The following is a 26,414-nucleotide window of genomic DNA, read 5'->3' on the forward strand; positions in this document are numbered from 1 at the left end:
GAGCCAAGTATAGCTAGTGAGTAAAAAACTAAAATTAATAGCAATTATTGCTCTGGTTCACTTTTCTTTTTTGAATCTCACTCTACTTGCCAAAAAAAAAAAAATTATGAGCCCCGTAATACCCTTTCTTCGGGGGTCACACCGATAACGGAAATAAGTAGTATTAGCCCGATAAAACTAAATTAAACTCATAGTGCAGCCAAACCTAGACTTGCTGGGAGTCATGTTCATAGTAGAGAAAGACCTTCACAAAAGTTGAGCTTTCGCCAAAGAATTTGTCTAGTTAGTGATTAAGTACTGAACAGGTAGGAACACCAAACCAATTCATTTTCAAGGAACTCCGCAATGCTAGATAGAGTTACTAAGGTTGAACAATTTACAATTATTTGGGGGATTTCTTTGTTGGGCATTATCCTAGGGAACCAATTTAGATCGTACTATTATTTCTTATAGTTTGTGGCTCTAAACTATGAAGTTTCCAAGTCCTTTTTCGCGTCTTCTCTGAAATTGTGTTGGCTAAAAATGGGACCATTACGAATAGTTGAAATAGCAACCAAGTTGCAATAACCGTCGATATGATTGTTTTCAGCTGTGTAAACTCTCTTTGTTGCTTCTCCCTACCTATACTGGCAATCACTTGTTCTGACTTATTGTCTCACATTCTGGCCAGTTCTATGCTCTATTGTATTGTATTTCTATTGTTTTCTTTTTTTTTTTTCAATTCGAACATGCCAGATTGATGAGGGAATTTTTTTTATTTTTCCATTGGTTGTTTTAAGGTTGCTAGATCGTGCATAATAGATAGTATTGATTAGCAAGGATAAAATTTGTTTAGTAAACTAAAAGCAACTCTAAATTTAGTTGCACAAACTCATTGAATTCGCTTTGATATTCCGCTTACGTTACTGAATATTGTTTCATAATACAAAACCACTAACAAAGAAAGAAGATACCGGATTTTCACTCCTACCATCCGCAACTTGGTGAACAAAAGCAAAACAATTATGTCCCAGCTTTTACAATTCTTGGTCGAAATTATGTTGTCAAGTCAATCAAAGTATAATATTATTGCATACTGTGCTTATTCTTCAAGATTCAAAAATCTCAACAGTTTTCGTAAATCTCGGAGTACAGAAAAAAAAATACCCTTGTTAACCATACTGCCCGCCTTAAAATATGTTTAATTTTGCAAGATCTAAGACAATGTTTGGGTAAGCTGTACCAATATTGCGGATCTTTTTCAAACGTTTATCAAGTTTTGCCAGAAATTAAGTGGTGGCCAAAGCTAGTCCAAAACTTGTATATCCTATAATCCGCAACTAGCAAGGAATAACACAAACAAACAATACACCATTGTTATTTAGAACAATACTTTGTTTCCATGTCTTTCCTATTTTGTACAAATTTATTCCTAGAATTCCTTTTCTTAAACAATACACCATTTCCTCATAGCCTATTTATTAGTTTATCTATTTCATTGTATTAGAATCTAATTACTAGCACCTCCTTCTAATCAGGATAGATACCTTCCAATAGAGCAACACATACGATTGGGGGTAAAACTTCAATTATGTATCACCCAATTTTTTAAAACAACCCCCMMCCCCCCCCCCCCCCTATTAATCATAAACGTTCTGGTAGAAATGGGTCCCGTTGGTTTCTTTATCTATAATGTAATTAAACCCATTGATAATCAACTTTTTCATGTTCAATTTAAAGTCTAGGTCACCACCGTCTTTAAGCGCAATATTGATATCCACACTCTCAGCATTACCACGGTTCAAGTTGACAATTTTCTCAATCGTTTGATTTACGTAGTGGCCAATACTTTTGGGAACCCCTTGATACGTCACTTTGTTGAAACGACAAACTGCTGGTGAAGTAGGCTCATAGTCCACTTCATCGTACTCTCCCTGATCAACAGTTTGTATGTCATAGCATTTAAATGGTTTGTTGTTGGTATTTGTATGAAAATCCCAAAGGGTGTTTACCAAGGGAAACGATAAATGGTTTAATTGTGTCAATAACTCGTCCTGTACCATTCGATAATTCAACTGTTGTCCGACCTCACTTAATAAATGCAGAGCATTCATGTCTTTGTATCGTTTTGCATTGGTGGATGCGTCATAGTACTTGTGGTACATCATAAACTCGTCCAAATCTCCAAGGTATATTTGGCAGTGTTTGCATTTGCACCCATTGAATAACACTGTGTTCATATATTGTTCATAGCCAGCAAACGATTGAAACAAGTTGGGGAGAATAAGCACTATGTTGTGGGAGTTTATAATTTTCGGCAAGGTCAGCATAAACATCTCCCAACGACGGTAGTAGTTGCCTTCGCTCCCATCCTCTAAGTTGCCAATGTTGGGGATACTGTGTTTGATGGATAAGTACTTTAAATCACATATAGTCAATAAATTTGTAAGGAAATTGAAAACATTCAAATCAAAAAGTTCATTCTCTCGATGAGTTGGGTAGGTGTCGCCTTGCACTATAGAAAGTTTCTTGAGATTAGGTGTTGGGGGGATTAAGTTAAAACAATCAATCACGTAATCGTCATCGTTCCGTGGGGTATAGGCGAGTATCAATTCTAATTGGGTAATTTTCTCCCAGTCTATCAATCGCACCAACTTGGCATTCAACGCCATATCTAAGCTAAAGACAAATTTGAATTTCGTCAATTGCAAAACATGGTTTTTGAGGGTGAACACATTTTCCATTATCCATGACCAATACTTTTGGGTGTTGTTGGGCAAAATCAACGAGGTGAGGTTGAACTTGTGAAGGTTTGGTAAGTGTGTATTTTCTCCAATAAGTAACTCTTCGATTTTGGGGGTGGCTTCAATGGGGAGCTCGTCAACAACGACAGATCTAAGTTTCAACCGTGTCAAATCAATGAGTTGTCTGATTTTGTAATCGCCAATATAAAAAGTATCCAAATCAGCAAGTAAATCCGCCAAATTCTGTAACTCTTCAATAATTGAGTCGCTAAAATCAGATAATTCACCTAATACGTGTATCTGTTTGATGTACCCGATCAATTCCCGATTGATAGTCATCGATTGTCGTAACACAACCAACCTCGCATAAATCATTTTCAAGTTCAATTCCTTGCTCACCACCTTGCCATCTGGATTGCTGAACCCGTATATAACTGTTCTTGTAGAGTCTTGGAAGTCTTTTTCACGGTCTTTTTCGTTGGGCCTGAGTGGTGGGTTGTATTGGATGGTGATATTCTTATACAATTGCTGTAAACATGGCTGATAGAATTCAAAATTTGCCAATGATAGGTTGATGAGTGCTTGTTGCGGTAGATATTTGATTATCGACTTCTTAATAGGTACAGGCAAGTCAATCAAATTCATGTTGTCAGTGGTTAAACGTAGGAGTATGCAAGTACAGGTGTTTTTTTTTCATAATTTTGAATCGCACCATATTGTTTGCCCAACAAAACGGCTTACGGCACGTGCACACGACAAATCGCCAACAAAAGTGGGTGCAACAGCAATACGCAGAATGCAGTGGCCTGGTTATAGGACTAATAGAGTAGTGGTTATGCTTGTATTGTAGGGGTAATATTTTTAAGTGCAATAATTTTAGCTATGTTTTGCAAATTTTTGGTGCAAAAAAGTTAGCGCTAAGTACCATTAACTGGAAAAGTTATACACCTGTCACATAGTTAGCTCAATTTAAGTGATGTTGCTCAGATAGACCGAATGTGACAGGTTAAGTTACCATGTTATTTACGACATAATAATCTAAGTACACAGAATGCAAATAATGTTTACACATCTAATCTATTTCTTGAGAGAAGTACTACATGTGGACAGAAGTGAAATATATTTTAGATGGGCTTAATTAATGGGACGAAAATATAGTTAACATAGAGAAATCAAATCAACTAAAGGTCGAAGCAGCTCATAGAGCGACAGATAAGGAAAATGGAAGTTGAAGTGATGTTATTTCGATTATTTTGGTGATAGGATCGTAGCGCTTGTCACGACGTAGCTAATCTCAGTGCATACGTTCAGCAGTTAATTTAAGATAATTTATAGTATAGTAATTTTTATGGGATTTCCATTAGTATTCAATTCCTCTGACTCAAGTTGAACCATTATTCATGAATGGTTGCACATTTAACTCCTTTTACCAGTGATAATATTCACCTTAAATGCTCTCAAGTATATAGTACTTTCATTTCTCTAATTAAACCTTAAACAAAGTAGATTGTGTTCAAAATAGAACGGATGTGTGTCCACAAATTCTTATTACACTTTCTCTAAGTTTCTGTTACCCTAAAATGTCGCAGATAATTACTTGCAGTCATTGTGCATCATTTGTAAGATGTTGAGTAATTGTCTAGATGTCGCACTTGACGTGATAAGCCTGTATTCTTGGTAATGTTGCCTGAGTGTGTGGCAGCACTGAGGACTGCATAGTAGGTGATTCTTTATGTATTGTCTTTAGCGGGGCTATCGGATAAGCTAGTGAGCCACCGACTGATGGTCATTGACGTTTATGAGTCAATCAAAACTGTCTTTGTCTTATCCCCCCCCCCCGTAAGCTAGAAGTGGAGAAGACCGAATGCGGGTTTGATGCTATCCAATTAATGTTATATAAATATGAGTTTCAATCCCTCTGCGATTGGAAAAAGGAGCTAACGATTCTAGATTAGATAATCATACATAAATAGTTAATATACAATTCCTCTACACAGTGTACTTATCAATTGGTGAGTGCAAAGTACACTTTAGCTTATTTACTAGGCTGTAATATGAGCTCTTCTTACATTGAGCTGTTCAAATGAAATTCACTAAAGTTTAAAATAGTGACAAGAATACACTGTATACCACAAAGCTCTATGTATAGTGGTTATATAGGACTGGTACTAGACTGGTCAGGACACTACGTGGACTGACTAGCTCGGATGAAAAGACTTACATTCGACACCAAGCACGGAGTTAGTTTCCACTCCATAAACAGATGTAAGGGAGGTGGGTAGTGTCACGTGTTTCTTAGCCTCGGAAGAGATCTAGTATGTGAAAGAGAGAACAGGAGAAAAAATATATTCTTATCTATTACTTTTCTTCTTTAACTAACTAACTAAGGAAATTAATTAACTAGTTTACTACTGTTGGTAACTAGTGTCATTATATATGACTTGGAGGGCATGTGGATCATTATTATACTATCTTATATAACTAGTAAGATCGAATCCATTTGGCAGAGCAGGCTGACCGGCTTTTCATAGCGAAATACTGGCATCGCAATAGACTTCTATTGTGTAATATACATTTTTACTGTTAAATAGTCTATTGTGATAAGTAATTAAATAGCAACTTTGTCGGCTCAAAAAATTATACAGCCGACACGGCTATATAGCCTTTACACACTGCAACTAAGATCTTCGCCACATATATCGGGGGCGGGGGGTTTACTTCAGGGTTGGCTCCGCGCACCATAACAATTTTTCCAGTAGTGCGGCTGTTTCAGTTTGAAACATCTTGTCTTATATAGAAGTATATCCTAGGGTTGTATTTATAATAATATTCTTGTTGATACATTTACAACCAACTAGTAAACAAATTTGAATGGTTATATGTAAAATGTTTGTTAGTGACGATATATCCAGACTCGTCAAGTTATTACCGAAAATTTCAAATCCAAAAATAAATTTTGAATCAGCGGAGATATCGAATTTAGATCCGTCAACAATAACTATAAATGCCACAACGATTTTCGCCATAATTAGAATTAGCCATGTATTTTCCCTAGCTATCAACCATGCCTGCCTCAGGATCCATATCAAGCGAAGAACCATTGATGACCCTAAAACCATATGAAGGTATACCTACAATTGAAGGCGATGAGCAATACTTGCAAAACTACTCCACAGCCCAAGCGGGTGAAAATGAACTTTTACGAATTGAATCCAATGTCCAAGCATCAAAAGCCTTGTCGAGAATAATATCAGATAGTGATCCTGTTTTACAACGTTCGTTATTGTTAAACGAACCACTACCTCTCATGGGTGGCGGAAGACCGTACCCACCATTATTAGGATCCCGTGACCCGTATGCTGTTACCTTTGATGGTCCCGATGACGCTGGATTCCCGCAAAATTTCCCTTTTTGGAAGAAGATGGTGTACAGTTTGGGGCCATTATTTACCGCATTATCCGTTTCCCTTGGGTCAGCAATGTTTTCACAAGCCAGTCCCGAAATCATGGCAATCTATCACATTGGCGTAACACCGGCCGCGCTAACTACTGCATTGTTTGTGTTTGGTTTCGCTAGCGGCCCAGTCATTTATGGACCCTTATCGGAATTGTTTGGACGAAAAATCATTATGGTGATTTCCAGTTTTTTATATGTGTGCTTTTCATTTGCTGTTGCCACAGCCAAAGATATTCAGACAATTATGATATGTCGGTTTTTCTCTGGGTTTGTTGGGTCAGCAGCGTTTGTTGTTTCTCCAGCTATTTTTTCAGATTTATTTCTGACCGAGCAAAGGGGTACCGCTATTTCGACATTTGCTGGGGTGCTTTTTGGTGGTCCCATGCTTGCCCCGATATTTGGTGGTTTCACGGTTAAAAACTCTAGTTTGGGCTGGAGATGGACAGCTTATTTTTGTGGTATAGTTGCCTGCTTGGGGTTGGTGTTGAACGTGTTTTTACTTGACGAAACACACCACCCAATAATCCTTGTCAAACGTGCTGAAGAGTTGAGAAGAAGAACAGGAAACTGGGGGATTTATGCGCCACACGAAGAATTGACTTTGAGTTTGAAAGAAATTGTTGAAAACAACATTGCTCGACCACTTAAAATGTTGTTTACTGAATCGATTTTGTTTTTAGTGAGTATTTACAATGGGTTTATCTATGCAATGTTGTACTGTTTATTGACAGCCATGCCGTTGATTTTCCAAGAGGGGTACGGGTTCAGAAGAGGGGTGGCCGAGTTGCCCTATTTAGCTATGCTTCTAGGTGTTTTTATCGGGATTGCAGCACTTATCTTATTTGAACAGAGATACCTTAAAGCAATGGAGAAAAACAATGGTAAACCAATTCCAGAAGAAAGGTTGCCGCCAGTTTTTATTGGTGGGATATTTTTTATAATCGGTATTGTAATACTCACAGTAGCTGGTGATTTCCCGAAAAAAGTTCACTTTATGGTACCCACTGTGGGTGCTGGGTTTGTTGGGTTTGCGTTGATGTTGATTTTCTTGCCCACGATGAACTATGTGATAGACTGTTATTTGTTTGTTGCTGCGTCTGCTTTGGCCGCCAACACATTTTTGAGATCAGCTATGGCAGCTGTGTTTCCGTTGTTTTCTCATCAAATGTTTGTCAACTTGACAAACAAATATGCTGGCACAATCTTGGCTGGTCTTGGTGTGTTGCTTTTGCCTGTGCCAATTGCGTTCCGTGTGTATGGTAAAAAGATTCGTGAAAACAGTAAGTACGCGTATAAGTAAAAGTATGAAGAATTTTTTTTTTTTTTGGCAAGTTTTTTCTTTTTCAGAACCAACAACAATGGATTATGATGATGACGATTTAGACTATAGCTCTCATGAAGAAGAAGAGTTTGATGAGAATAAGTTGAATAATGACGAGTACAACTTGTTGCATGATACGCTTCCTGCACTCAAGGAGAAACTAAAGTCATACAACGACGAAATACCAGAATACGATTTGAAGGAGGCGTTATACTACAACTATTTCGAAATAGAACCCACCGTCGAAGAATTAAAATCAAAGTTCAAAAAGAGTATGTATTGATAAGTGTCTTCCATGGACTTCTCAAAGAAAAAGAGCAACGAAAAAAAAAACTTGCCATCGACATTACTTCTTTGCTACACTATGTCGAAACTAGCACAACTAGCTAAAGCAAGATCACAAAGGCCCGACTCATCAGTGCCCCGATCTATTGCGATACTTGATAAGTTGACCAATACAACTACACCAGTTAGGCAACCCAGAAAGAGAAAACCTTCGCCAGAAGTTAAACAACCAAAACCACAGCCCACGCCTACCATTACGTTTGGCATATCTGTTGATGATTCCATACTTTTGAGCCAACCTAGAGAGGATGTGTCGGTATTTTGGTGTCGAAATAGCTCAACCACCGAGAACCACAAAAGAAGACGTCTTGACTCTATCTACCAACCCATTACTAACCTATCTATAGAGAAAATCACCAAAGCCAAAGAGAATTTCACCCAGCCATCGCCTGACGATGTGGTACTAAATGCCCAGAAGCAAGCATTTGAAGGTGTAGCCAACTTGAAGATTGCCCCACCGAAACAAACCAAACCATTCAAGAAAGTCGATATCAGCAAAGCACTTTTATCCCCCGATTATGCTAAACCACGCAAGTCTTTTGTTGTTATTGGGCATGTCGATGCAGGGAAATCCACATTAATGGGAAGACTTTTGTATGATTTTGGAATTATTGATGCCAAGACAGTTAACAAACTAGTTAAGGAAGCAGAAAAGGCCGGCAAGGGATCGTTTGCACTTGCTTGGGTGATGGACCAGACTGAAGAAGAGAGGTCGCATGGTGTTACTGTTGATATATGTGCCACTGATTTTGAAACTGACACCACCAAATTCACTGCCATTGATGCTCCTGGACACAAGGATTTTGTTCCGCAAATGATTAGTGGGGTATCGCAAGCTGATTTTGCGTTGTTGGTTGTTGATTCGATTTCGGGCGAGTTTGAGGCGGGGTTTGCGTTAGATGGCCAGACCAAGGAGCATACAATTTTAGCCAAGAATTTTGGACTAGAGAAGATATGTGTTGCTGTTAACAAGATGGATAAGGAGAACTGGGATGAACATCGATTTGATGCTATAAAGAGCCAGATGACAGAGTTTTTGACCAGCCCGGAGGTAGACTTTGATAAGAGTCAGATAGATTTTATTCCGATTTCGGGGTTGACGGGGAATAATGTTGTCAAGAGAGATTTGTCGGTGGACTCGTTCAAATGGTACGTGGGCCCGACTTTGGCAGAGTATATTGAAGGGGTGGAAATTGATGCTGGGTCTAGAGACAGTCTTGCATCTGAGCCATTTTTTTTATCGGTGCATGATGTGTATAAAGATAAAGGGGAATTGAAAGTGAGTGGTAAAGTCAGTAGTGGGGTGATATCTTCTGGCGAAACGATTGTGGCCTTGCCAAGTGGGGAATCATTGCAAGTGCAATCGCTAAAAGTTTCGAAAAAACCAGTTGACTTTGCCATATCTGGTGAGTTAGCACAAATAGCATTCAAGACAAGCCAAATATCCAATGAAAGCGTTGATCAGATTAGAATTGGGGACTTGATTACCAAACCAGGGTCGCCAGTGAAAACTGCGCACAAACTTTTAGTGCTGCTTCATTTGTTTAACATGGACAAGCCGTTGTTGGTGGGCACGCCATTTGTTTTGTTTAGGAATAATACCCAAGTGCCAGCAAGGGTTTCCAAAATTGTCGAAGTTGTCAATGGCAAGAAGAAGAAGAAGGTATTGCATTTGGTTTCAAGGCAGACTGCGATAGTGGAGATTGCACTTACCAATGCATTGCCGGTTACAAAATTCGACGACAATAAAGTGCTAGGCAGAATCGTTATAAGAAGAGAGGGTACAACTATTGGCGCAGGTACGGTTATTGATTTTTCAGAATGATACATAGTCTACCAACACTAATAACACACCTAGTACTATACATAGCATGACCAACATATTAGCACCTCTTTTATTCTTTTTCGTAGCCTGACTTAATGTCCGGTTCCCCATTTGGACTTCTGTTTGAACATCAGCATGTGAGTCCATCAACGACTCGATCTGTTGGCCCTGGTCTTGTAGCTTAAATGCCAATTCGTTTTGGATGTTGACGATGTCGAGTATTGACTGCTGCACTTTTTCGACTTGTTTCAATTGGCTAGTTTTCATATTGAGAAATTCCTGGTTTTCCGTTTCAAGTTGTTGGATTTGTTGTTGGGATAGTTCTGGTACTTGCTGGATTTGGTCTAGTGTGGGAAACACATCCTCCAACTCCTCGCCGTCTTCAAAGTTTTGGAAGTTTAACAAGTTTAGTTGTCGTTCACGAGCCAATCTTTTTTGTTGGATGTTTTCAAAGCGTTTGTTTACATGGTTGAGTGTCTCCATGAGGAACCGCAATATCTGCATACGATGATTCGCCAATGTCTCAAAGTATATGTCCTGGTCGTTGGATTCGTCTAGGAAACTGAACCACCCGCTAGTCTTTGGTAGTAACGACTGCCTCTTTGTTTCGTATGTCTCCAAATGATTTAATCGCTTGTACATTTGCTGGACCTTGTAATTGAACTCTTCGTCGATCTTGTTTTTGTCGTCAATCGACCCAGCTAGTTTCGTGTCATCGTTTATGGCTAGATAACTTGATTTGGTTTCGTTGATGAACTGGTTCAAGTTGGTCAAGACATGGAAAAAGGCGGTCGTCTCCTTAATAAATGTGTCGTTAAGGTAGTAAGGTTGTTTGGCTGTGGTTGGCTGAGTCTTGTACTCTTGCTGAACGATGTCAACACACTGACGGAATAATGGTGTTAAGTCGGTCATTGAAGAAGTGAGTTGTCTTTTTTTTCTAATTTTTTGTTGCTGCACACACTATTTATCCAGAGAAATAATCAACACATTTAGTTACCTCGATTGCGTCTTTGTGGTTGGCGGTTGCGACTTCAATGGTTTTTGTATCGTATAGAATGTTCCACCTACCAATAAACTCCTTTCCTTCGGGGTTCTTGGTGGTTTCATTGTAGAGCTTTTTCTCATCGGGTGAAAAGTTTACGTAGACCACGTACTCGGGAGCGCCGGGCGTAATAATATTATCAGCAACAATCAATGTTCCTGGGGCAATAAGGTTGAGTGACTCTAAAACTCTTAAGTCCGGGACATACAAATCCTTCCAATGGTCAATAAAAATAAAGTCCAATCCAGTGTAGTGTTTATTTTCCGAAAACAATCTCTGTCTGAAAGCTGGCAAAGTGTATGAGGCCCTGCCCACGATTATCTCAACTTTATCCAGCAACCCTGCCAAGTCGATAACGTAGGTGGCAATTTTGGCAAACTCTGGGTTAAGCTCGAAACTGTAGTACTTTGCGTCTGGGTCGTCAGCAATTTCGTTGGCAAATAAGACTGCCGAGTACCCTAAATACCCACCCAACTCAATCATGGTTTTAGGGGCTTTCTCTTTGATTCTGGTGACAATTTGTGTACCCTTGTGTGGGCCAATGTTCATGAAGTTTTGGGGGTACTCATCAATTAACTTTAAAACTTCATGGGGTTTGCCCCTGACCTGAGAGAGGGTGGTCTCTGGGAGGGTGGTGATATAGTTGTAGAACTCTGTTTCTTTAGACATTGGGGAGCAAAGTAAAAAGTGGTGGTTGTCTCCGAGAATCGCGCAACAAAATCAACTTTTTCTTCTTCAATGTCAAGGCTAGAGAAATTGAAAGAGAAGAGGAGAGAGGGGCAAAAACCCCAACAAGAGAGAAAGAGTGTCAAGACAACACCAAGTGAGCCACGCTCGCATATGGACTATACTATTGAGGAAACTGAAAACTGGCACAAGAAACAGCGAGTTGATGGTTCTGAGAATGTGGATAAACTAGCTGAGCTGACTTATTACAAGGATATTCTGGCGATAAAGGTCGACTTACAAGCGTATAGGGAAGGCAAAGCTGCCGACCCCACTGAACTAACCACGATCCTTGCTGCCAACACTGAGCGAAAAACGAAACGTAAACGCCACGCCAAAGATGCTGATGCTGATAGCTATATCAATGAGAAGAATAAACAGTTTAATATGAAGTTAAATAGACAAAAATAGTGCGCAATACACGACCTATATGATGAAAAAAAAAATCTCTGCCAAAAAAAAAAACCAACAACAACAACAACTACACCAACCAACCATGAGTGAAGTTACTGAAGAAGAACGTACTCGTTATGAGGAGGAGGAGGATGTTAGAGATAGTCCATCTGATTCGTCTGAAGAATCTGAGGATGATGAAGAAGAGATCCAGAAAGTGCGTGAGGGGTTCATTGTTGATGATGAAGAAGATGAAGTACAAACCAAAAAGAGAAAGTCCCATAAGAGAAAGAGAGACAAGGAGAGACCACACTACGACGATGCATTAGATGATGATGATTTGGAGTTGTTATTGGAAAATAGTGGCCTTAAACGTGGCAGTCTGTCGTCTGGCAAATTCAAGCGATTAAAGAGAAAACAGATTGAAGATGATGAAGATGAGATTGAGAGTCAGGACCACCAGGGCGAACAGCAGTTGAGAGATATATTTTCTGATGACGAAGAGGTTGAAGAAGAAGCAGCGCCCCGTATTATGGACGAGTTTGATGGGTTTATTGAAGAAGATGACTTTTCCGATGAAGATGAGCAAACACGTCTTGAGAGAAGGGAACAAAGAAAGAAGAAGAAGCAAGGTCCCCGAATTGATACGTCGAACTTGTCGAATGTTGACAGACAAAGTTTGCTGGAGTTGTTTGAAGTGTTTGGCGATGGCAATGAATATGACTGGGCATTGGAGGCACAGGAGTTGGAAGATGCCGGTGCCATTGACAAGGAAGAGCCAGCGTCATTGGACGAAGTGTTCGAACATTCAGAGTTGAAAGAGCGTATGTTGACAGAGGAAGATAATCTTATTCGAATCATTGATGTTCCTGAACGATACCAAATGTACCGTAGTGCATTGACGTATATTGACTTGGACGATGAAGAGTTGGAATTGGAAAAGACATGGGTGGCCAATACCTTGCTCAAAGAGAAGAAAGCGTTCTTGCGAGACGACTGGGTTGAACCGTTCAAGCAGTGTGTGGGACAAGTTGTTCAGTTTGTGTCGAAGGAGAATCTTGAAGTCCCGTTTATTTGGAACCACCGTCGTGATTACTTGGAGTATGTTGATCCAGACGCACCCATTCCCGGCAGTGTGAGAGAGTTGATGATCTCTGAAGATGATGTGTGGAGAATTGTAAAGTTGGACATTGAGTACCATTCGCTTTATGAAAAGAGGTTGAACACTGAAAAAATTATTGACTCGTTGGAAATTGATGATGAGTTGGTCAAAGATATCAAGACGTTGGACTCGATGGTGGCCATCCAAGACATGCACGACTATATCCAGTTTACATACTCCAAAGAGATTAGACAGCGCGAGGAGACCCAAAACCGAAAGCACTCAAAGTTTGCCCTTTATGAAAGGATCAGGGAGAATGTTTTGTATGATGCAGTCAAGGCGTACGGTATCACGGCCAAAGAGTTTGGTGAGAATGTGCAAGATCAGAGCTCCAAGGGGTTTGAGGTTCCGTATCGAATCCATGCTACTGATGATCCATGGGAGTCGCCTGACGATATGATTGAGCGGTTGATCCAGGACGATGAAGTTATTTTTAGAGACGAAAAGACTGCCAGAGATGCCGTTAGAAGAACATTTGCTGACGAAATTTTCTACAACCCCAAGATCAGACACGAAGTGAGATCGACCTACAAGTTGTATGCGTCGATTAGTGTTGCGGTTACAGAGAAAGGACGTGCAAGCATTGATGCGCATAGTCCATTTGCCGATATCAAGTATGCCATCAATAGGTCGCCAGCGGATTTGATAGCCAAGCCAGATGTGTTGCTCAGAATGTTGGAAGCAGAGAGGTTAGGGCTTGTTGTGATCAAGGTAGAAACCAAAGATTTTGCCAACTGGTTTGACTGTTTGTTTAACTGTTTAAAGTCAGATGGGTTTTCCGATATTTCTGAAAAGTGGAACCAGGAAAGACAAGCTGTTCTCCGTACGGCCATTTCGAGGTTGTGTGCTGTTGTGGCCTTGAACACGAAAGAGGATCTTCGTCGTGAATGTGAGAGGTTGATTGCCAGCAAGGTGAGACATGGTCTTTTGGCCAAGATCGAACAGGCACCATTCACTCCTTATGGGTTTGACATTGGGTCAAAGGCGAATGTTTTGGCGTTGACGTTTGGTAAAGGTGATTACGACAGTGCTGTTGTTGGGGTGTACATCAAACACGATGGCAAGGTGTCTCGATTTTTCAAGTCCACAGAGAATCCGTCGAGAAACCGTGAAACTGAAGATGCATTCAAGGGGCAGTTGAAACAGTTTTTCGATGAAGATGAGACCCCTGATGTGGTTGTTGTTTCCGGGTACAATGCCAACACCAAACGGCTCCATGATGTGGTGTACAACTTTGTTAGTGAATATGGGATTTCTGTAAAGAGTGAATTTGACGATGGGAGCAGCCAATTGGTTAAAGTTATTTGGGGCCAAGACGAGACTGCGAGGTTGTACCAGAATTCAGAACGTGCGAAAAAAGAGTTTCCCGACAAGCCGACATTGGTCAAGTATGCAATTTCTTTGGGGAGGTACTTGCAGGATCCGTTGTTGGAGTATATTACGTTGGGTGACGATATTTTGAGTTTGACGTTCCATGAACACCAGAAGTTGATATCCAATGATTTGGTTAAGGAGGTTGTTGAATCTGCGTTTGTTGATCTTGTTAATGCTGTTGGTGTTGATATTAACGAATCTGTGCGTGATTCACGCTTGGCACAGACGTTGAAGTATGTGGGTGGTCTTGGTCCACGTAAAGCTTCGGGTATGTTAAGAAATATAGCTCAAAAATTGGGGTCCGTGTTGACAACAAGGTCGCAACTAATTGAATACGAACTCACCACCAGAACGATCTTCATTAACTGTTCTGCTGCGTTGAAGATCTCATTAAACAAGTCCATTAATGTGAAGGATTTTGAGATTGAGATTTTGGATACGACTCGAATTCACCCTGAAGATTATCAGTTGGCTATGAAAATGGCTGCAGATGCCCTTGATATGGATGAGGAGTCAGAGCTTCATGAAAAGGGGGGTGTTATCAAAGAGTTGCTTGAGAATGACCCCAGCAAGCTCAATTTGTTGAATTTGAATGATTTTGCTAATCAAATATACAAGCTCACCCATAAGCTAAAGTTCAGAAGCTTGCAGGCCATTAGACTTGAGCTAATTCAAGGGTTTGCCGAAATACGATCTCCATTTAGAATCTTGACGAATGAGGATGCGTTTTTTATATTGACGGGTGAAAAGCCGCAGATGTTGAAAAATACGGTAATCCCTGCGACCATCACCAAGGTCACCAAAAATCATCATGATCCATATGCACGAATTCGAGGTCTTAAGGTTGTGACCCCGTCGTTGATTCAAGGTACGATTGATGAGAATGCTATTCCGCGTGATGCAGAGTATGTGCAAGGGCAAGTGGTGCAAGCGGTGGTGCTTGAGTTGTACACCGACACGTTTGCTGCGGTGTTGAGTTTGAGAAGGGAAGATATTTCGCGTGCGATGAAAGGAGGTGTGGTGCGTGAGTATGGGAAGTGGGACTACAAGGCTGAAGATGAAGATATTAAAAGGGAGAAGGCTAAGGAGAATGCCAAGCTTGCAAAGACAAGAAATATCCAGCACCCGTTCTACCGTAATTTCAACTACAAACAGGCTGAGGAGTACTTGGCGCCACAGAATGTTGGAGATTATGTTATACGTCCGTCGTCGAAGGGCGCCAGCTATTTGACCATCACGTGGAAAGTGGGCAACAACTTGTTCCAGCACTTGCTTGTTGAAGAGCGCAGCAGAGGAAGGTTTAAGGAGTATATTGTTGATGGGAAGACGTACGAGGATTTGGACCAGTTGGCGTTCCAGCACATTCAGGTTATTGCCAAGAACGTCACTGATATGGTCAGACACCCGAAGTTTAGAGAAGGGACGTTGAGTGTTGTTCACGAGTGGTTAGAGTCGTACACCAGGGCCAACCCCAAGAGCTCTGCGTATGTGTTTTGCTATGACCATAAGCTGCCAGGTAATTTCTTGTTGTTGTTCAAGGTGAATGTCAGTGCCAAGGTTGTTACGTGGCACGTCAAGACCGAAGTTGGAGGGTACGAGTTGCGGTCAAGTGTGTATCCGAACATGTTGAGTTTGTGCAATGGGTTTAAGCAGGCGGTCAAGATGTCGCTGCAGCAGACCAAGTCATATAACACGGGGTATTATTAGGTATGTACTTTTCTATAGCCTATACGTAATTTTGATCTAAAACTGTCGCCGTCAACATAAGTGCCCATTAACCATCTGTCGCCGTTGTTCAGGTCGGAGAATGCGTTTCTCGAGTGAAGGGCTCTTCTGTTTTCGAAAATGACACAAGTGCCTTCTGGCATTTTGATTTCAAAGTGGTTTGCCGGGTCGTTGATGAAGGTTTCGAATAACTGCATTCCGCGGATAAAGTCTGGGTGGGGGTCAACCTCGAATGGGCCCTGGAATGGCGGGGCATAGTTGATGGACGCGATTTTCGGGAACCCGTCGCCAACCTCGGGGTCTTCAACGATTAACGGCCGCTTGTAGTAGTAGTACTCGTTGTTGTTGTCGTAGTGGAAGGTGATTGGGGTCTGGGTGAGTGCCGTGTATGCCCTGGGGTCGGTTTTCCGGACATGCTCAGCAGCAAGGTACGAGTCACAGAAGATGTTTTCGCCGCCCAACGTAGAGTTCTGGATAGCGTGTAGCAACTGTAATCCCGGGGGTGACTCGTAGTAGAGCAAGTCCATGTGCAATGGCAAAAACGTGTTGGTGTAGGCAATGTTGGTTGCTTTTTCCTTCTTGTTCTTGACGTCGAATAATGTCCCGTAGAATGTTTTCTTGATGTAGCCAAACTTTTCGGCGATCTTGTACACTGGCCATTGCGTGGCGTTGTCCTCTGTCATGTCAGAAATTTGTGGGGTGGGGATGTTGTTGACAAATGTTAACCCGTACCTATTCAAGTTGTACAACGTCTGGAAGAAAGAGTTGTCGTTGGTGAGAATGTCGTCGTAGTCCATGTTGAGGGAGGCAAAGTTGTTTTCGAGTTCTTGTTTGTCCCATAACTTTCTATCTTTGTCAAAGAATTTGCCGAGTCGTTTGTTGGTGGAGTAGTTTTCTAAGAATGACACGGGGTAGACTGAGTTGGTGAGTTTGCCATTGTTGCTCCATTGGATTTTCAATGAGGAATCCTCTACCACTGGGGGTGCGTTAATTTGCAAGCCGGTTGCTGCATCTGCTGTAGTGAATAGTTTTTGGCTAGAAATGGGGTCTACCGAGTCTGGGCTTTGGCATGCGTCTCTCAAAAACACGTTGTTGAATGTACAGGTTCTGCCGTTGATGGTGACTGTCACTTCTTTGCTGTTGTATCCTGCAAGTGCCAATTTCGAGTGGAAACGGATTTGGCGTAATGGTTGTCTTAACATGGTTGGAAAAGAAAGGTGGTACAATTTTTTTTTTTCTGGGGGAAATGAGTGCCTTTTTATTGGTGAATCCAGAACAATGCAGGTCTATGCAGCCAAAAACAGTATATAAAGCAGGGTTTGCCATTGGTCAAAAAACCGAGCTGGCTTGTCGTCAATGATGTTTGCACGGATATTTATGATCATATTGATGGTAGGAGGTGTGTGGTGTGAGAGGTGTCCTGAATGTGCTGAGCCAGCGAGGATATTACGCAACGAATGTGGTGTTCCCACAAAAACTGATCTTGGAGGGTACTTTGACTGTGTGTGTGGGTTGAATGGGACATTTTTTGATATGTATGAGCTGTGCCTCAAACACTGCAAGGCTCTTGATTATATTACGTTTAATACCAACAACAGCACGTTAAGAGAGTTTTACTGCCAAGAAGCACAGAAGGCTAGCACTACTGAGGTTACAGACACGTTTCCCGATGCTGAGTTACAACGGTATGTTACACGGAATGGAGGTACCCACAAGAAACCTAGCTTTGTATTGACTATATTAATGTGTATGATTTAATGTATAACAGGGGCCACTGACAAGTTGGTTCGTCGAAATGTACACGCTCTGTTTCAACTAGTTGTTCCAAGAGAGTGGAAGACCTGATACCTTCAAGCAAAGTTGTATGCCGGTAGTTCTGTGGCAGTTCTGGCTAGCTTATATTTTGCATCTCTATATCGTTCGGGGTGGTATCGACCATGCCGTCAAAGAATGTAGTTCTCAATTCGTTCCAACGTGTCGAGTATGTGGATAGGGTTACCAATAGGACAGCACTTAGCACCTGGAGACACCACCATAAGATGCTGGAAGGGAATTTTCCTGTGTATGTCCACACCACAATAAGGTTGATTATGTATACGGTGACGGCAAAGTCCCATGCCAACTTTGATCGGCCCACAATGACGGTGACAAACAACACACACAATAGCGCATCAAAGAGCCACATCATAAACAATGTCAAACCCATGGCGTTGTCGGGTTCGACCAATTCCCACAGGAACACCCAATCGATTTTAAAGTCGTAGCCATTGAGCGACGCCACGAGGTAGAATATGACTAGGGCAGAAAGGTAGTAGAAACACTGTAGAATGACGATCTGTAGTAGTAGTTTTGATGGATTGGTCGTATCTCCATGGTTAAGCAATGACGTGTATCTCATGGTTAGTGACAGGTAAACAATTTTTTGCCCGCAAAAAAAAAAAAAAAAAAATTTCTATGCGAATGGACACAAGTAGCGCTATAAGTCGCGGTAGTAGAGACAGATTTGCACTCACCAGGAAGAGAAAAGAAAGGTTTATAGAGACAGAGTATCAATTGTTGTAAAGTCGTGGCATTCGACTAAAATAAAGAACAGATTGCATTACCAATTTATTTTAAAGTAGTTGGTCCATTAAGCTAACACCTTAGCGTAAATTAGTAATGTCTGACTTAAATGATGATATAGCCCGTTCTAAATATGTGTAGGCAATGGTGCTTGGTGAACTTAATTTAAATAGGTGAATTCATGAATTTGCTGTATCTTATGGATTTGGACCATAGGCTTTAAATGTAATCTCTACGGTTAAATCTTATAGAACAGAATAAACATTTAATTTCCCATATTTAAAATATATAGCTATATAAAATATTTCTTTTCTTATTCCTGTACTATCTGYATATGTCTTGTAGAACAGAGCCCCTAATTGCCAAACTGGTTTAAAAAGCTGTCTACATCAAACTCTTCGTTTGCGTGGTCGCCATTGTCGAGCAATGTCATGTTCAACCCGTCTAGTATCAGCTCGTCGTTTTCAAGTATGTTGTTCATGTCCAAGTTGTTGTCTGTGGTGGCATGTACTTTGTCGTCCAATTTTAGGTCCTCGTAGTCCATGTTGGACAACATGTCTTCGTCGTTGGTATTGTCGTTGATGTCAAAGCCAATAAAGTCGTCAAAGTTGTCAAACTTTTGTGGGGCGGCCTCCTCTGCTTTCTTCTTGGCCTCCTCTGCTTTCTGTTTGTTTTACACTTTTCGTCTTTAATTATAGTTTCGAAGAATTTCCTAGGAACTTAAGAACTTGTAGGAGAATGCTAATAAGAAGTTGTATTTCTTAATTGAAAGTTATAATCGTAAGAATATATTGTATAAAAGATGAGTTGATGTTCGTCTGCCAGCGTGCGCGAAACAGTAAACTCCGGAATGTCACAGGTAATCGGTGCTTAATATATGTTAAATGTGCTAAGTATGTCCGTATCAATCTACGTGGTATGACAATACTAAGAATTTAAATATAAAAAGATAATTTATTGACTAAATACAAAATAAATATGACTATTATTTATCTTTCAATCTAATTCGACCTTGGGAATATCAGGTGTTCGCTGTCTATTCTCCAACACTTGAACCTCCCTTCTAGAAAAAGTGATGATAAAATATTTTCTTGAGTGAAAATTTTTCACTGTCGACAACGAGTGCTCAACAGAAAATATTTCATCTTGTGTCGGGTAAAATTAGCTTGGAAGACCTACCCTATAGCGAACAGTTGATAAAGAAAAGATATAAAAAGTCCTATAAAAAAGTATTGTAAAATAAAAGTATATAAAAATCAAGTAAAATAGAATATTTGCACACAAATTAAAAGTAGTGCAAATTTGACAGAAAAGTAAAATAAAACACTTCTTCGCTTCCTCTGCCTTTTTCTTTGCCTCTTCTTCCTTTTTCTTTGCCCCTTCTTCCTTCTTTCTTGCCGCTTCTTCTTTGACTTTCAATTCGTCAAGTTTCTTTTTCTTTTCAACCATAACGCCGAGACACCACTCTGCATCATTGAGTTTCGACACTGTTTGGTCTAGAATAGCATGGAAGTTTTGGATTTCGCCGTTGAGCAGTTGGGTTATGGATTTTTGGATTAGTTCGTTGTTGGGGCTAGTTATCACATTGCTTTGTTTTCTGTTTTGGTCGATTACCTCAAATATGTATCCTGATGATTTCAATATCTCGTCGAGTGAGTTATGTAGTCTTGTTTGGAGGTTTTCTGGCATGGTGGGGGGAAATAAAGGTGTGATAAAATTATTCTTGTTGGTTTATGCGACGTTTGTGTCAGGGAAATAAYACCTTGAKATATAGGGACATCTACACCCAGAGTGTAGACGGAGACACGACCTCCGAAGGATCGGTCTGTTGAGGAAGTATATATCTACATACGCACACATAGTGATTAATATACTATCAAGTGTTCACTGATACTCAGATTCCATTAATATAAGTYGTRCGTATTAGGTCAACATTGGTGAAAAATTTGCACTCATCGAGAGCCGGGAATTAGTATAAAMAGAAGAGAAAAGAAAGGTATTTAGGATATAGAGACCGAGTTTCAGTAGACACTTTTAGTGGGCGTAAACTTTATTTACTCTGTTTTTTGCTTATTAAAAATTAATGTCTATCGTGTAGTAGGASTAATTCTCACGAATATTCCGGAGAGAAGGGCAACTACATCTACAAGGACCGCAATGGSATCARCCAGCTAGAATTGTATAARTTGGACTGGAACAAGGAGTATCTTGTTGGGTTTGAGTGGTTGCCCGATATCGATGATGAGGGGGGGTATGCGAGTGGAAGTGGAGTGTTATTGGGGGGATATGGTGCCAGCCTACCAGGAGGTGGTGCATTATAGTCCGAACTGGGTGACTTGGGCGAACAAAGAGAGGGGGTTAGTAGGGGTAGTGAAGYATGTAGATGTATAGARAGACACCTCGAATGGCAAGACTAACTGTAGGCCAGAAACTCTGAATTGGAGGATAAACCCATSTCTATAAGACATCAAGCACAGTTGTAGAGGAAAAGTCATTCAAGGAGTAATCAGATCATAAAAATGACAGTAAAGCTTACATAAAAACGCGGTAACGACAGGTGAAGAGAAATTTGTCGATCAAATTTCATCCCGAAGGTTCTTCATCAGAGATAGTGTTGAATTTTCCCAAAATTTTTTGGATATCTTTAGATGTAGCCCCAGCCAAGACTAATCAAGGGGGGGCACTGGTTTAATTTAAAGTCTAACTGCCAACAAGAACGACTTGTACGTGTTATCAACTCCGAATTCAAAARTCCCTCAAGATCTAGCTAACACTATCAATTGCCYAACGAATTTGAACMACTCTAAAACTACCCCCTGYTGTAATCACCACAACAAGTCAACCATCTAGAGATTTAGCCCACACTAGCAGTTCTGTAACCAATTCAAAATGATCTAACTTACTGCTCTAATTTGCAGCAATATCAACAAATGCTTTAATCTGGTGATCAATTTGAATATCTCTAGAACTCTCAACTCACTGTACCAGAACTATTTAAACCAGATTTAACAACCCCAGTTMAACCAATTTAACACACTCTCAAATGAGCCACTTGGTAATTGAATAACCTTCTTGAGATTTACACCAGTGAAACAATGTGTCCTAATCTCAACCAATGTATTAACCGAGTGACAAAATTGAGTAACTTTACAATCTACTTGGAACACCTATCATTTTCAACCGCTCTGAGATTGAGCAACTCCCTGAACCAAAAACTCAACCCTTGATTTAGACCACTCTCAAAACTGATTGAACAACACAACTAGTTTAAAGCTCTCTTCTCATTTTTGAAATACTCTGAGTGTAAACACCTCCCTGAACCTAAATTACAACTCTCTCAAATMAACCAATCACTAATTMAACAACACCCTACCCAATTTAAACATCCGTACGGTCAATCAACTATCTAAAGCATCCGCACACTCAATACATCCGCACACCCAACTCATTCTCACACACATCCGGACTAAAGGGGGTGCAAGCACCCCAAAAAGAAAAAAAAAAAAAAAGGTGAGCATCCGTACGGTTGTGGTGCGGCAGTTGGAGAAGTGTTGCTCACTCGAGGTGTGTGGCCTGTATTGGCTAGAAAATTATTGCTAAATCTAAACTTGTTTGTGTGACTCTCGCTTTGCTCGGGTGCTCGCTTGAAGTTAGACATCCGTGGTCAACAGAAAAAATGCGCAACAATGCGCAACAACACCCCACAATGCGCAAAAATACGCACAAAMATACGAACACATCTCTACCTGCTCTACCTGCTCTATCAACACAACCTACAAGGACCCCCCGTGTTGTTCCATACTAATGGAAACGCGGAAAAAAGATGGCAAAAATTTTTTTGCTAACAAATTTTGTTAGGCGCGAAAAAAAAGATGGCAAAGATTTTACAAGYTGTCAAAAAAAGATGACAAAAATTTACCAAGTTTTTTTGGGGTTTTTTTGGGGTTTTTTTTAGGCTTATATAGRTTGTTTAGGGGYGTAGGAATAKGATGGGCTGTGTTTGGGAGCAAACGGAGCACTGGTTGCCGAGATATGCGCGGTTAAAGGTGGGTRAGTAGAAAAGGCGGAAAAACAGTAGGTAGATRCCCACTTTTTGCACTTTTTAAAGCACCACTAGATAGCTCTCACTCTGTAGATTCTAMCKATCAAGGTTAGAAGTYGATACCTCTTTTGGTTGTTGAGCTAGAGCCCGTTTTAGTCAGTTTTGGCCGATTTTACGACATTTTTTTGTCATCTTTTTTTTAACTATGCGACTTTTTTTTGGTGGTGCGACATATTTTTGCCATCTTTYTTTGGGGGTGCGACTTTTTTTTGTCATCTTTAATTTTGTATGGGGATTTTTTGCCATCTTTTTTGAGGCGACGACATTTTTTGCCATTTTCGGGAATAAGTTATTTCCGAGGAGAGGAAAATTTTGGGCTCGAGTTTGCAAAAATTCTGAGCTAAAAGTTGGTTCTAGTTGGGGTGAAAATGGGGAAATTCAAACAAAGAATTGATGCACAGCAAATAATAGAGTTTTAGACTTGTAATTGTGTATAGTAAGAGAATTAACTTCAAAGAAGAAGCAGGAGAATAGAATTTACTGAAAGGAGTAAGGGAAGTCTATTTTTGAGTTTAAGATGGCAAAAGTTAAATTTAGAAACAGCTAAACAAGTCAGAASAACTATTAAMGTTGCGACTCTATTGTGAAGTTTAGTGGGTAAGTTATTTGACTGTTTTGGAGGCAGTTGATTGTGTAGTTGTGAAAATCGGGGTGCCGGTGGGAGACCCGTGGGTGATCGGTGAGCSRGGGACACGTCAACAAAAAAAGATGGCAGAAAAAAAAATGGCAGAAAAAAACAAACTATTTTACACCAGTTTTTTTCTTCAACAACCAGGCAATCAACAATCAATCAACAATCAGTCAGATATTTAATCAGTCAGGTAAAATGGATTATGCAGATGTGAATGATACTTGAATTGGAAGTTAGACACCCGGGAGATAAAGAGTTTATGGAAAAGTCATTTTAKYTGGAAAATTAAAGARAGATGTCAAATCAGTGGGTACTAGCAAGATGGAAGTAAGTGAAGGATTTCAAGTCTATTGCCGAGAAGGAGCAACGCATTGGAGAGAATTCAAAAAGTTGATAGATAGGAGAGAGAATTGAAACTCAMCCCTAAACAACCTATATAAGCCCTAAAAACCCATAAAAAAAACCCCAAAAAAACTTGGTAAATTTTTGTCATCTTTTTTTGACAGCTTGTAAAATCTTTGCCATCTTTTTTTTCGCGCCTAACAAAATTTGTTAGCAAAAAAATTTTTGCCATCTTTTTTCCGCGTTTCCATTAGTATGGAACAACACGGGGGGTCCTTGTAGGTTGTGTTGATAGAGCAGGTAGAGCAGGTAGAGATGTGTTCGTATTTTTGTGCGTATTTYTGTGCATTGTTGCGCATTTTTTCTGTTGACCACGGATGTCTAACTTCAAGCGAGCACCCGAGCAAAGCGAGAGTCACACAAACAAGTTTAGATTTAGCAATAATTTTCTAGCCAATASAGGCCACACACCTCGAGTGAGCARCACTTCTCCAACTGCCGCACCACAACCGTACGGATGCTCACCTTTTTTTTTTTTTTYTTTTTTGGGGTGCTTGCACCCCCTTTAGTCCGGATGTGTGTGAGAATGARTTGGGTGTGCGGATGCTTTAGATAGTTGATTGACCGTACGGATGTTTAAATTGGGTAGKGTGTTGTTTAATTAGAGATTGGTTTATTTGAGAGAGTTGTAATTKAGGTTCGAGGAGTTGTTGAGGTATAGAGTATTTCAAAATAGGAATGTTGTTCCAAACTAGGGGGGTTGTTCAATTAGGTATGAAAGTGGTTCAAATCAGTGAATAAGTTTAATTKTGATATAGTTTTTCAATCTCAGAGTAGTTCMAATTTGAAGAGAGTTCTAGATTGGTGTAGTTGTTTTAGAGTTAGTGTTGAGAGAKGTTTAAATCAAGGGTAGTTCCGGTACAGTGATTTGTACAAAGTCAGAGTAGTTGTAAACRAGAAGAGAGTTTTAAACTATTGGGGTTGTTGTTCAATTAGARATTGGTTTATTTGAGAGAGTTGTAATTTAGGTTCAGGGAGTTGTTCAAACTCAGAGTATTTCAAAAATGAGAGGAGAGTTCCAAGTTAGTTGTGTTGTTGTTAAATCAGTGTTGGGAGAGGTTCAGATCAGAGATAGTTCAAGTTCAGGTAGTTGTTCAGGTAGTTGTTCAATCTCAGAGTGGTAGAAAATGATAGGTGTTCCAAATTGATTGTACAGTTATTGAAGTTTATCACCCGGTTAGTATATTCATTGAAAATAGCTCTACACTCTTTCACTGTTGTAAATCTTAAGAGAGATATTCAATTACTGAGTGGTTCATTTGAGAGTGTGCCGAATTGGTTGAATTGGGGTTRTTAAATCTGGTTTAAATAGTTCTGGTACAGTGAGTTGAGAGTTCTAGAGATATTCAAATTGATCACCAGATTAAAGCATTTGTTGATATTGCTGCAAATTAGAGCAGTAAGTTAGATCATTTTGAATTGGTTACAGAACTGCTAGTGTGGGCTAAATCTCTAGATGGTTGACTTGTTGTGGTGATTACAGCAGGGGGTAGTTTTAGAGTGGTTCAGCTTGGTTAGACAATTGTTAGTGTTAGCTAGATCTTGAGGGATTTTTGAATTCGGAGTTGATAACACGTACAAGTCGTTCTTGTTGGCAGTTAGACTTCCGTAAATTAAACCAGTGGCCCCCCCTTGGTTAGTCTTGGCTGGGGCTACATCTGAAGATGTCCAAAAAATTTTGGGAAAATTCAACACTATCTCTGATGAAGAACCTTCGGGATGAAATTTGATCGACAAATTTCTCTTCACCTGTCGTTACCGCGTTTTTATGTAAGCTTCATTTTTATGATCTGATTACTCCTTGAATGACTTTTCCTCTACAACTGTGCTTGGTGTCTTATAGACATGRGTTTATCCTCCAATTCAGAGTTTCTGCTTCGTKTGGCCTACAGTAGCAGTCGGTCTTATAGAGAGGAACCTGAAATTGCCCCAGTCTTGCATTGCATAATCGTATATTTATTAAACTTCTAATTAGATCATTTCAAGTAGTATTATGGACATAACCAGATYCAACAGCATCGCTTACTCACCTTTGAGACTTRTGCCATAATTCTAGGGTTARCTGTCTCATCATTTCTTGGTGTAATGTTTTGCCATTTCCCCTGGTTCTGTAATTCATAGACAACAAAAATTGTTAACTTTCCATGTTTGCTGAGACTGATGTTCAATCTGAACCCGAATYCWTGAGCGTGGTATTATTAATCGTTTTTTTGATTTCTCTTGATGTTTATATGTTCCCAGCTCCTTTTAAAATCCGTCTTACTGCTCGTGTTATAGCTAGATACGTGTACTCYAGGTGTTCGTGAATCGGTRTTTTTCCRTCCTGCTGYGTTGCTTGATTGCTGGCACGAAAGATAATGTTATGGCAAACCTGGARRGAGCTATTYGTAGTTGAAGATGGTGAAATAATTGCTCTAGTTGATGAAGACTCTGMCCYTGTTGTTAGAAGACAATTGGATGATCTGCTGCTCCGTCAAATTGAACAGAACTATCACGGGATTCCAATGACTACTWGTTCACAAACAACGTCAATGTGTTGGATACATCTGTGGTGGAAAGTRAACTGTTTTTGAAAGTTTTTATTGTTTGTATACACGGAATATTCGTGAGAATTAGTCCTAGTAC

General features: G+C 40.1%; 12 protein-coding genes across 12 annotated transcripts, besides 1 other annotated feature; 5 read left to right on the forward strand and 7 right to left on the reverse strand. All coding sequences in view use genetic code 12, as the record gives it.

The window, feature by feature from the left end:
* Nucleotides 1–1,619: 1,619 nt before the first annotated feature.
* On the reverse strand, nucleotides 1,620–3,368 carry CAALFM_C704240CA (uncharacterized protein; the record flags this gene model as incomplete). The annotated part of the gene is made up of 1 exon (XM_710105.1): nucleotides 1,620–3,368. One exon carries the CDS (start codon nucleotides 3,366–3,368, stop codon nucleotides 1,620–1,622), a length of 1,749 nt encoding a protein of 582 aa, XP_715198.1.
* Nucleotides 3,369–5,787: 2,419 nt separating this feature from the next.
* Nucleotides 5,788–7,479, forward strand: TPO2 (Tpo2p; the record flags this gene model as incomplete). The annotated part of the gene is made up of 1 exon (XM_710104.2): nucleotides 5,788–7,479. The coding sequence occupies one exon, from the start codon at nucleotides 5,788–5,790 to the stop codon at nucleotides 7,477–7,479; it is 1,692 nt and encodes a 563-aa protein (XP_715197.2).
* A 58-nt stretch (nucleotides 7,480–7,537) lies between these two features.
* CAALFM_C704260WA (ribosome dissociation factor GTPase) lies at nucleotides 7,538–9,670 on the forward strand (the record flags this gene model as incomplete). The annotated part of the gene is made up of 2 exons (XM_019475498.1): nucleotides 7,538–7,772; nucleotides 8,193–9,670. 2 exons carry the CDS (start codon nucleotides 7,538–7,540, stop codon nucleotides 9,668–9,670), a joined length of 1,713 nt encoding a protein of 570 aa, XP_019331043.1.
* UFE1 (Ufe1p) lies at nucleotides 9,662–10,582 on the reverse strand (the record flags this gene model as incomplete). Its single annotated transcript, XM_710097.1, has 1 exon — nucleotides 9,662–10,582. The coding sequence occupies one exon, from the start codon at nucleotides 10,580–10,582 to the stop codon at nucleotides 9,662–9,664; it is 921 nt and encodes a 306-aa protein (XP_715190.1).
* Nucleotides 10,583–10,634: 52 nt separating this feature from the next.
* On the reverse strand, nucleotides 10,635–11,381 carry CAALFM_C704280CA (uncharacterized protein; the record flags this gene model as incomplete). The annotated part of the gene is made up of 1 exon (XM_710096.1): nucleotides 10,635–11,381. The coding sequence occupies one exon, from the start codon at nucleotides 11,379–11,381 to the stop codon at nucleotides 10,635–10,637; it is 747 nt and encodes a 248-aa protein (XP_715189.1).
* A 69-nt stretch (nucleotides 11,382–11,450) lies between these two features.
* Nucleotides 11,451–11,849, forward strand: CAALFM_C704290WA (uncharacterized protein; the record flags this gene model as incomplete). Its single annotated transcript, XM_710095.1, has 1 exon — nucleotides 11,451–11,849. One exon carries the CDS (start codon nucleotides 11,451–11,453, stop codon nucleotides 11,847–11,849), a length of 399 nt encoding a protein of 132 aa, XP_715188.1.
* Nucleotides 11,850–11,868: 19 nt separating this feature from the next.
* On the forward strand, nucleotides 11,869–16,074 carry SPT6 (chromatin-remodeling histone chaperone; the record flags this gene model as incomplete). The annotated part of the gene is made up of 1 exon (XM_710094.1): nucleotides 11,869–16,074. The coding sequence occupies one exon, from the start codon at nucleotides 11,869–11,871 to the stop codon at nucleotides 16,072–16,074; it is 4,206 nt and encodes a 1,401-aa protein (XP_715187.1).
* CAALFM_C704310CA (uncharacterized protein) lies at nucleotides 16,071–17,294 on the reverse strand (the record flags this gene model as incomplete). The annotated part of the gene is made up of 1 exon (XM_710089.1): nucleotides 16,071–17,294. The coding sequence occupies one exon, from the start codon at nucleotides 17,292–17,294 to the stop codon at nucleotides 16,071–16,073; it is 1,224 nt and encodes a 407-aa protein (XP_715182.1).
* A 154-nt stretch (nucleotides 17,295–17,448) lies between these two features.
* Nucleotides 17,449–17,850, forward strand: CAALFM_C704320WA (uncharacterized protein; the record flags this gene model as incomplete). Its single annotated transcript, XM_710088.1, has 1 exon — nucleotides 17,449–17,850. One exon carries the CDS (start codon nucleotides 17,449–17,451, stop codon nucleotides 17,848–17,850), a length of 402 nt encoding a protein of 133 aa, XP_715181.1.
* Nucleotides 17,851–17,983: 133 nt separating this feature from the next.
* SYS1 (Sys1p) lies at nucleotides 17,984–18,490 on the reverse strand (the record flags this gene model as incomplete). The annotated part of the gene is made up of 1 exon (XM_710086.1): nucleotides 17,984–18,490. The coding sequence occupies one exon, from the start codon at nucleotides 18,488–18,490 to the stop codon at nucleotides 17,984–17,986; it is 507 nt and encodes a 168-aa protein (XP_715179.1).
* A 519-nt stretch (nucleotides 18,491–19,009) lies between these two features.
* CAALFM_C704340CA (uncharacterized protein) lies at nucleotides 19,010–19,210 on the reverse strand (the record flags this gene model as incomplete). The annotated part of the gene is made up of 1 exon (XM_019475499.1): nucleotides 19,010–19,210. One exon carries the CDS (start codon nucleotides 19,208–19,210, stop codon nucleotides 19,010–19,012), a length of 201 nt encoding a protein of 66 aa, XP_019331044.1.
* A 255-nt stretch (nucleotides 19,211–19,465) lies between these two features.
* Nucleotides 19,466–19,846: a long terminal repeat ((san-7a) Solo copy of the long terminal repeat (LTR) associated with the transposon Tca4; about 381 bp long, 1-4 copies per genome).
* TLO16 (Tlo16p) lies at nucleotides 19,816–20,343 on the reverse strand (the record flags this gene model as incomplete). The annotated part of the gene is made up of 1 exon (XM_710085.1): nucleotides 19,816–20,343. One exon carries the CDS (start codon nucleotides 20,341–20,343, stop codon nucleotides 19,816–19,818), a length of 528 nt encoding a protein of 175 aa, XP_715178.1.
* Nucleotides 20,344–26,414: the final 6,071 nt, after the last annotated feature.

The sequence above is a fragment of the Candida albicans genome, chromosome 7 (genome assembly GCF_000182965.3).
Source record: "Candida albicans SC5314 chromosome 7, complete sequence".
Classification (NCBI taxonomy): domain Eukaryota; kingdom Fungi; phylum Ascomycota; class Pichiomycetes; order Serinales; family Debaryomycetaceae; genus Candida; species Candida albicans.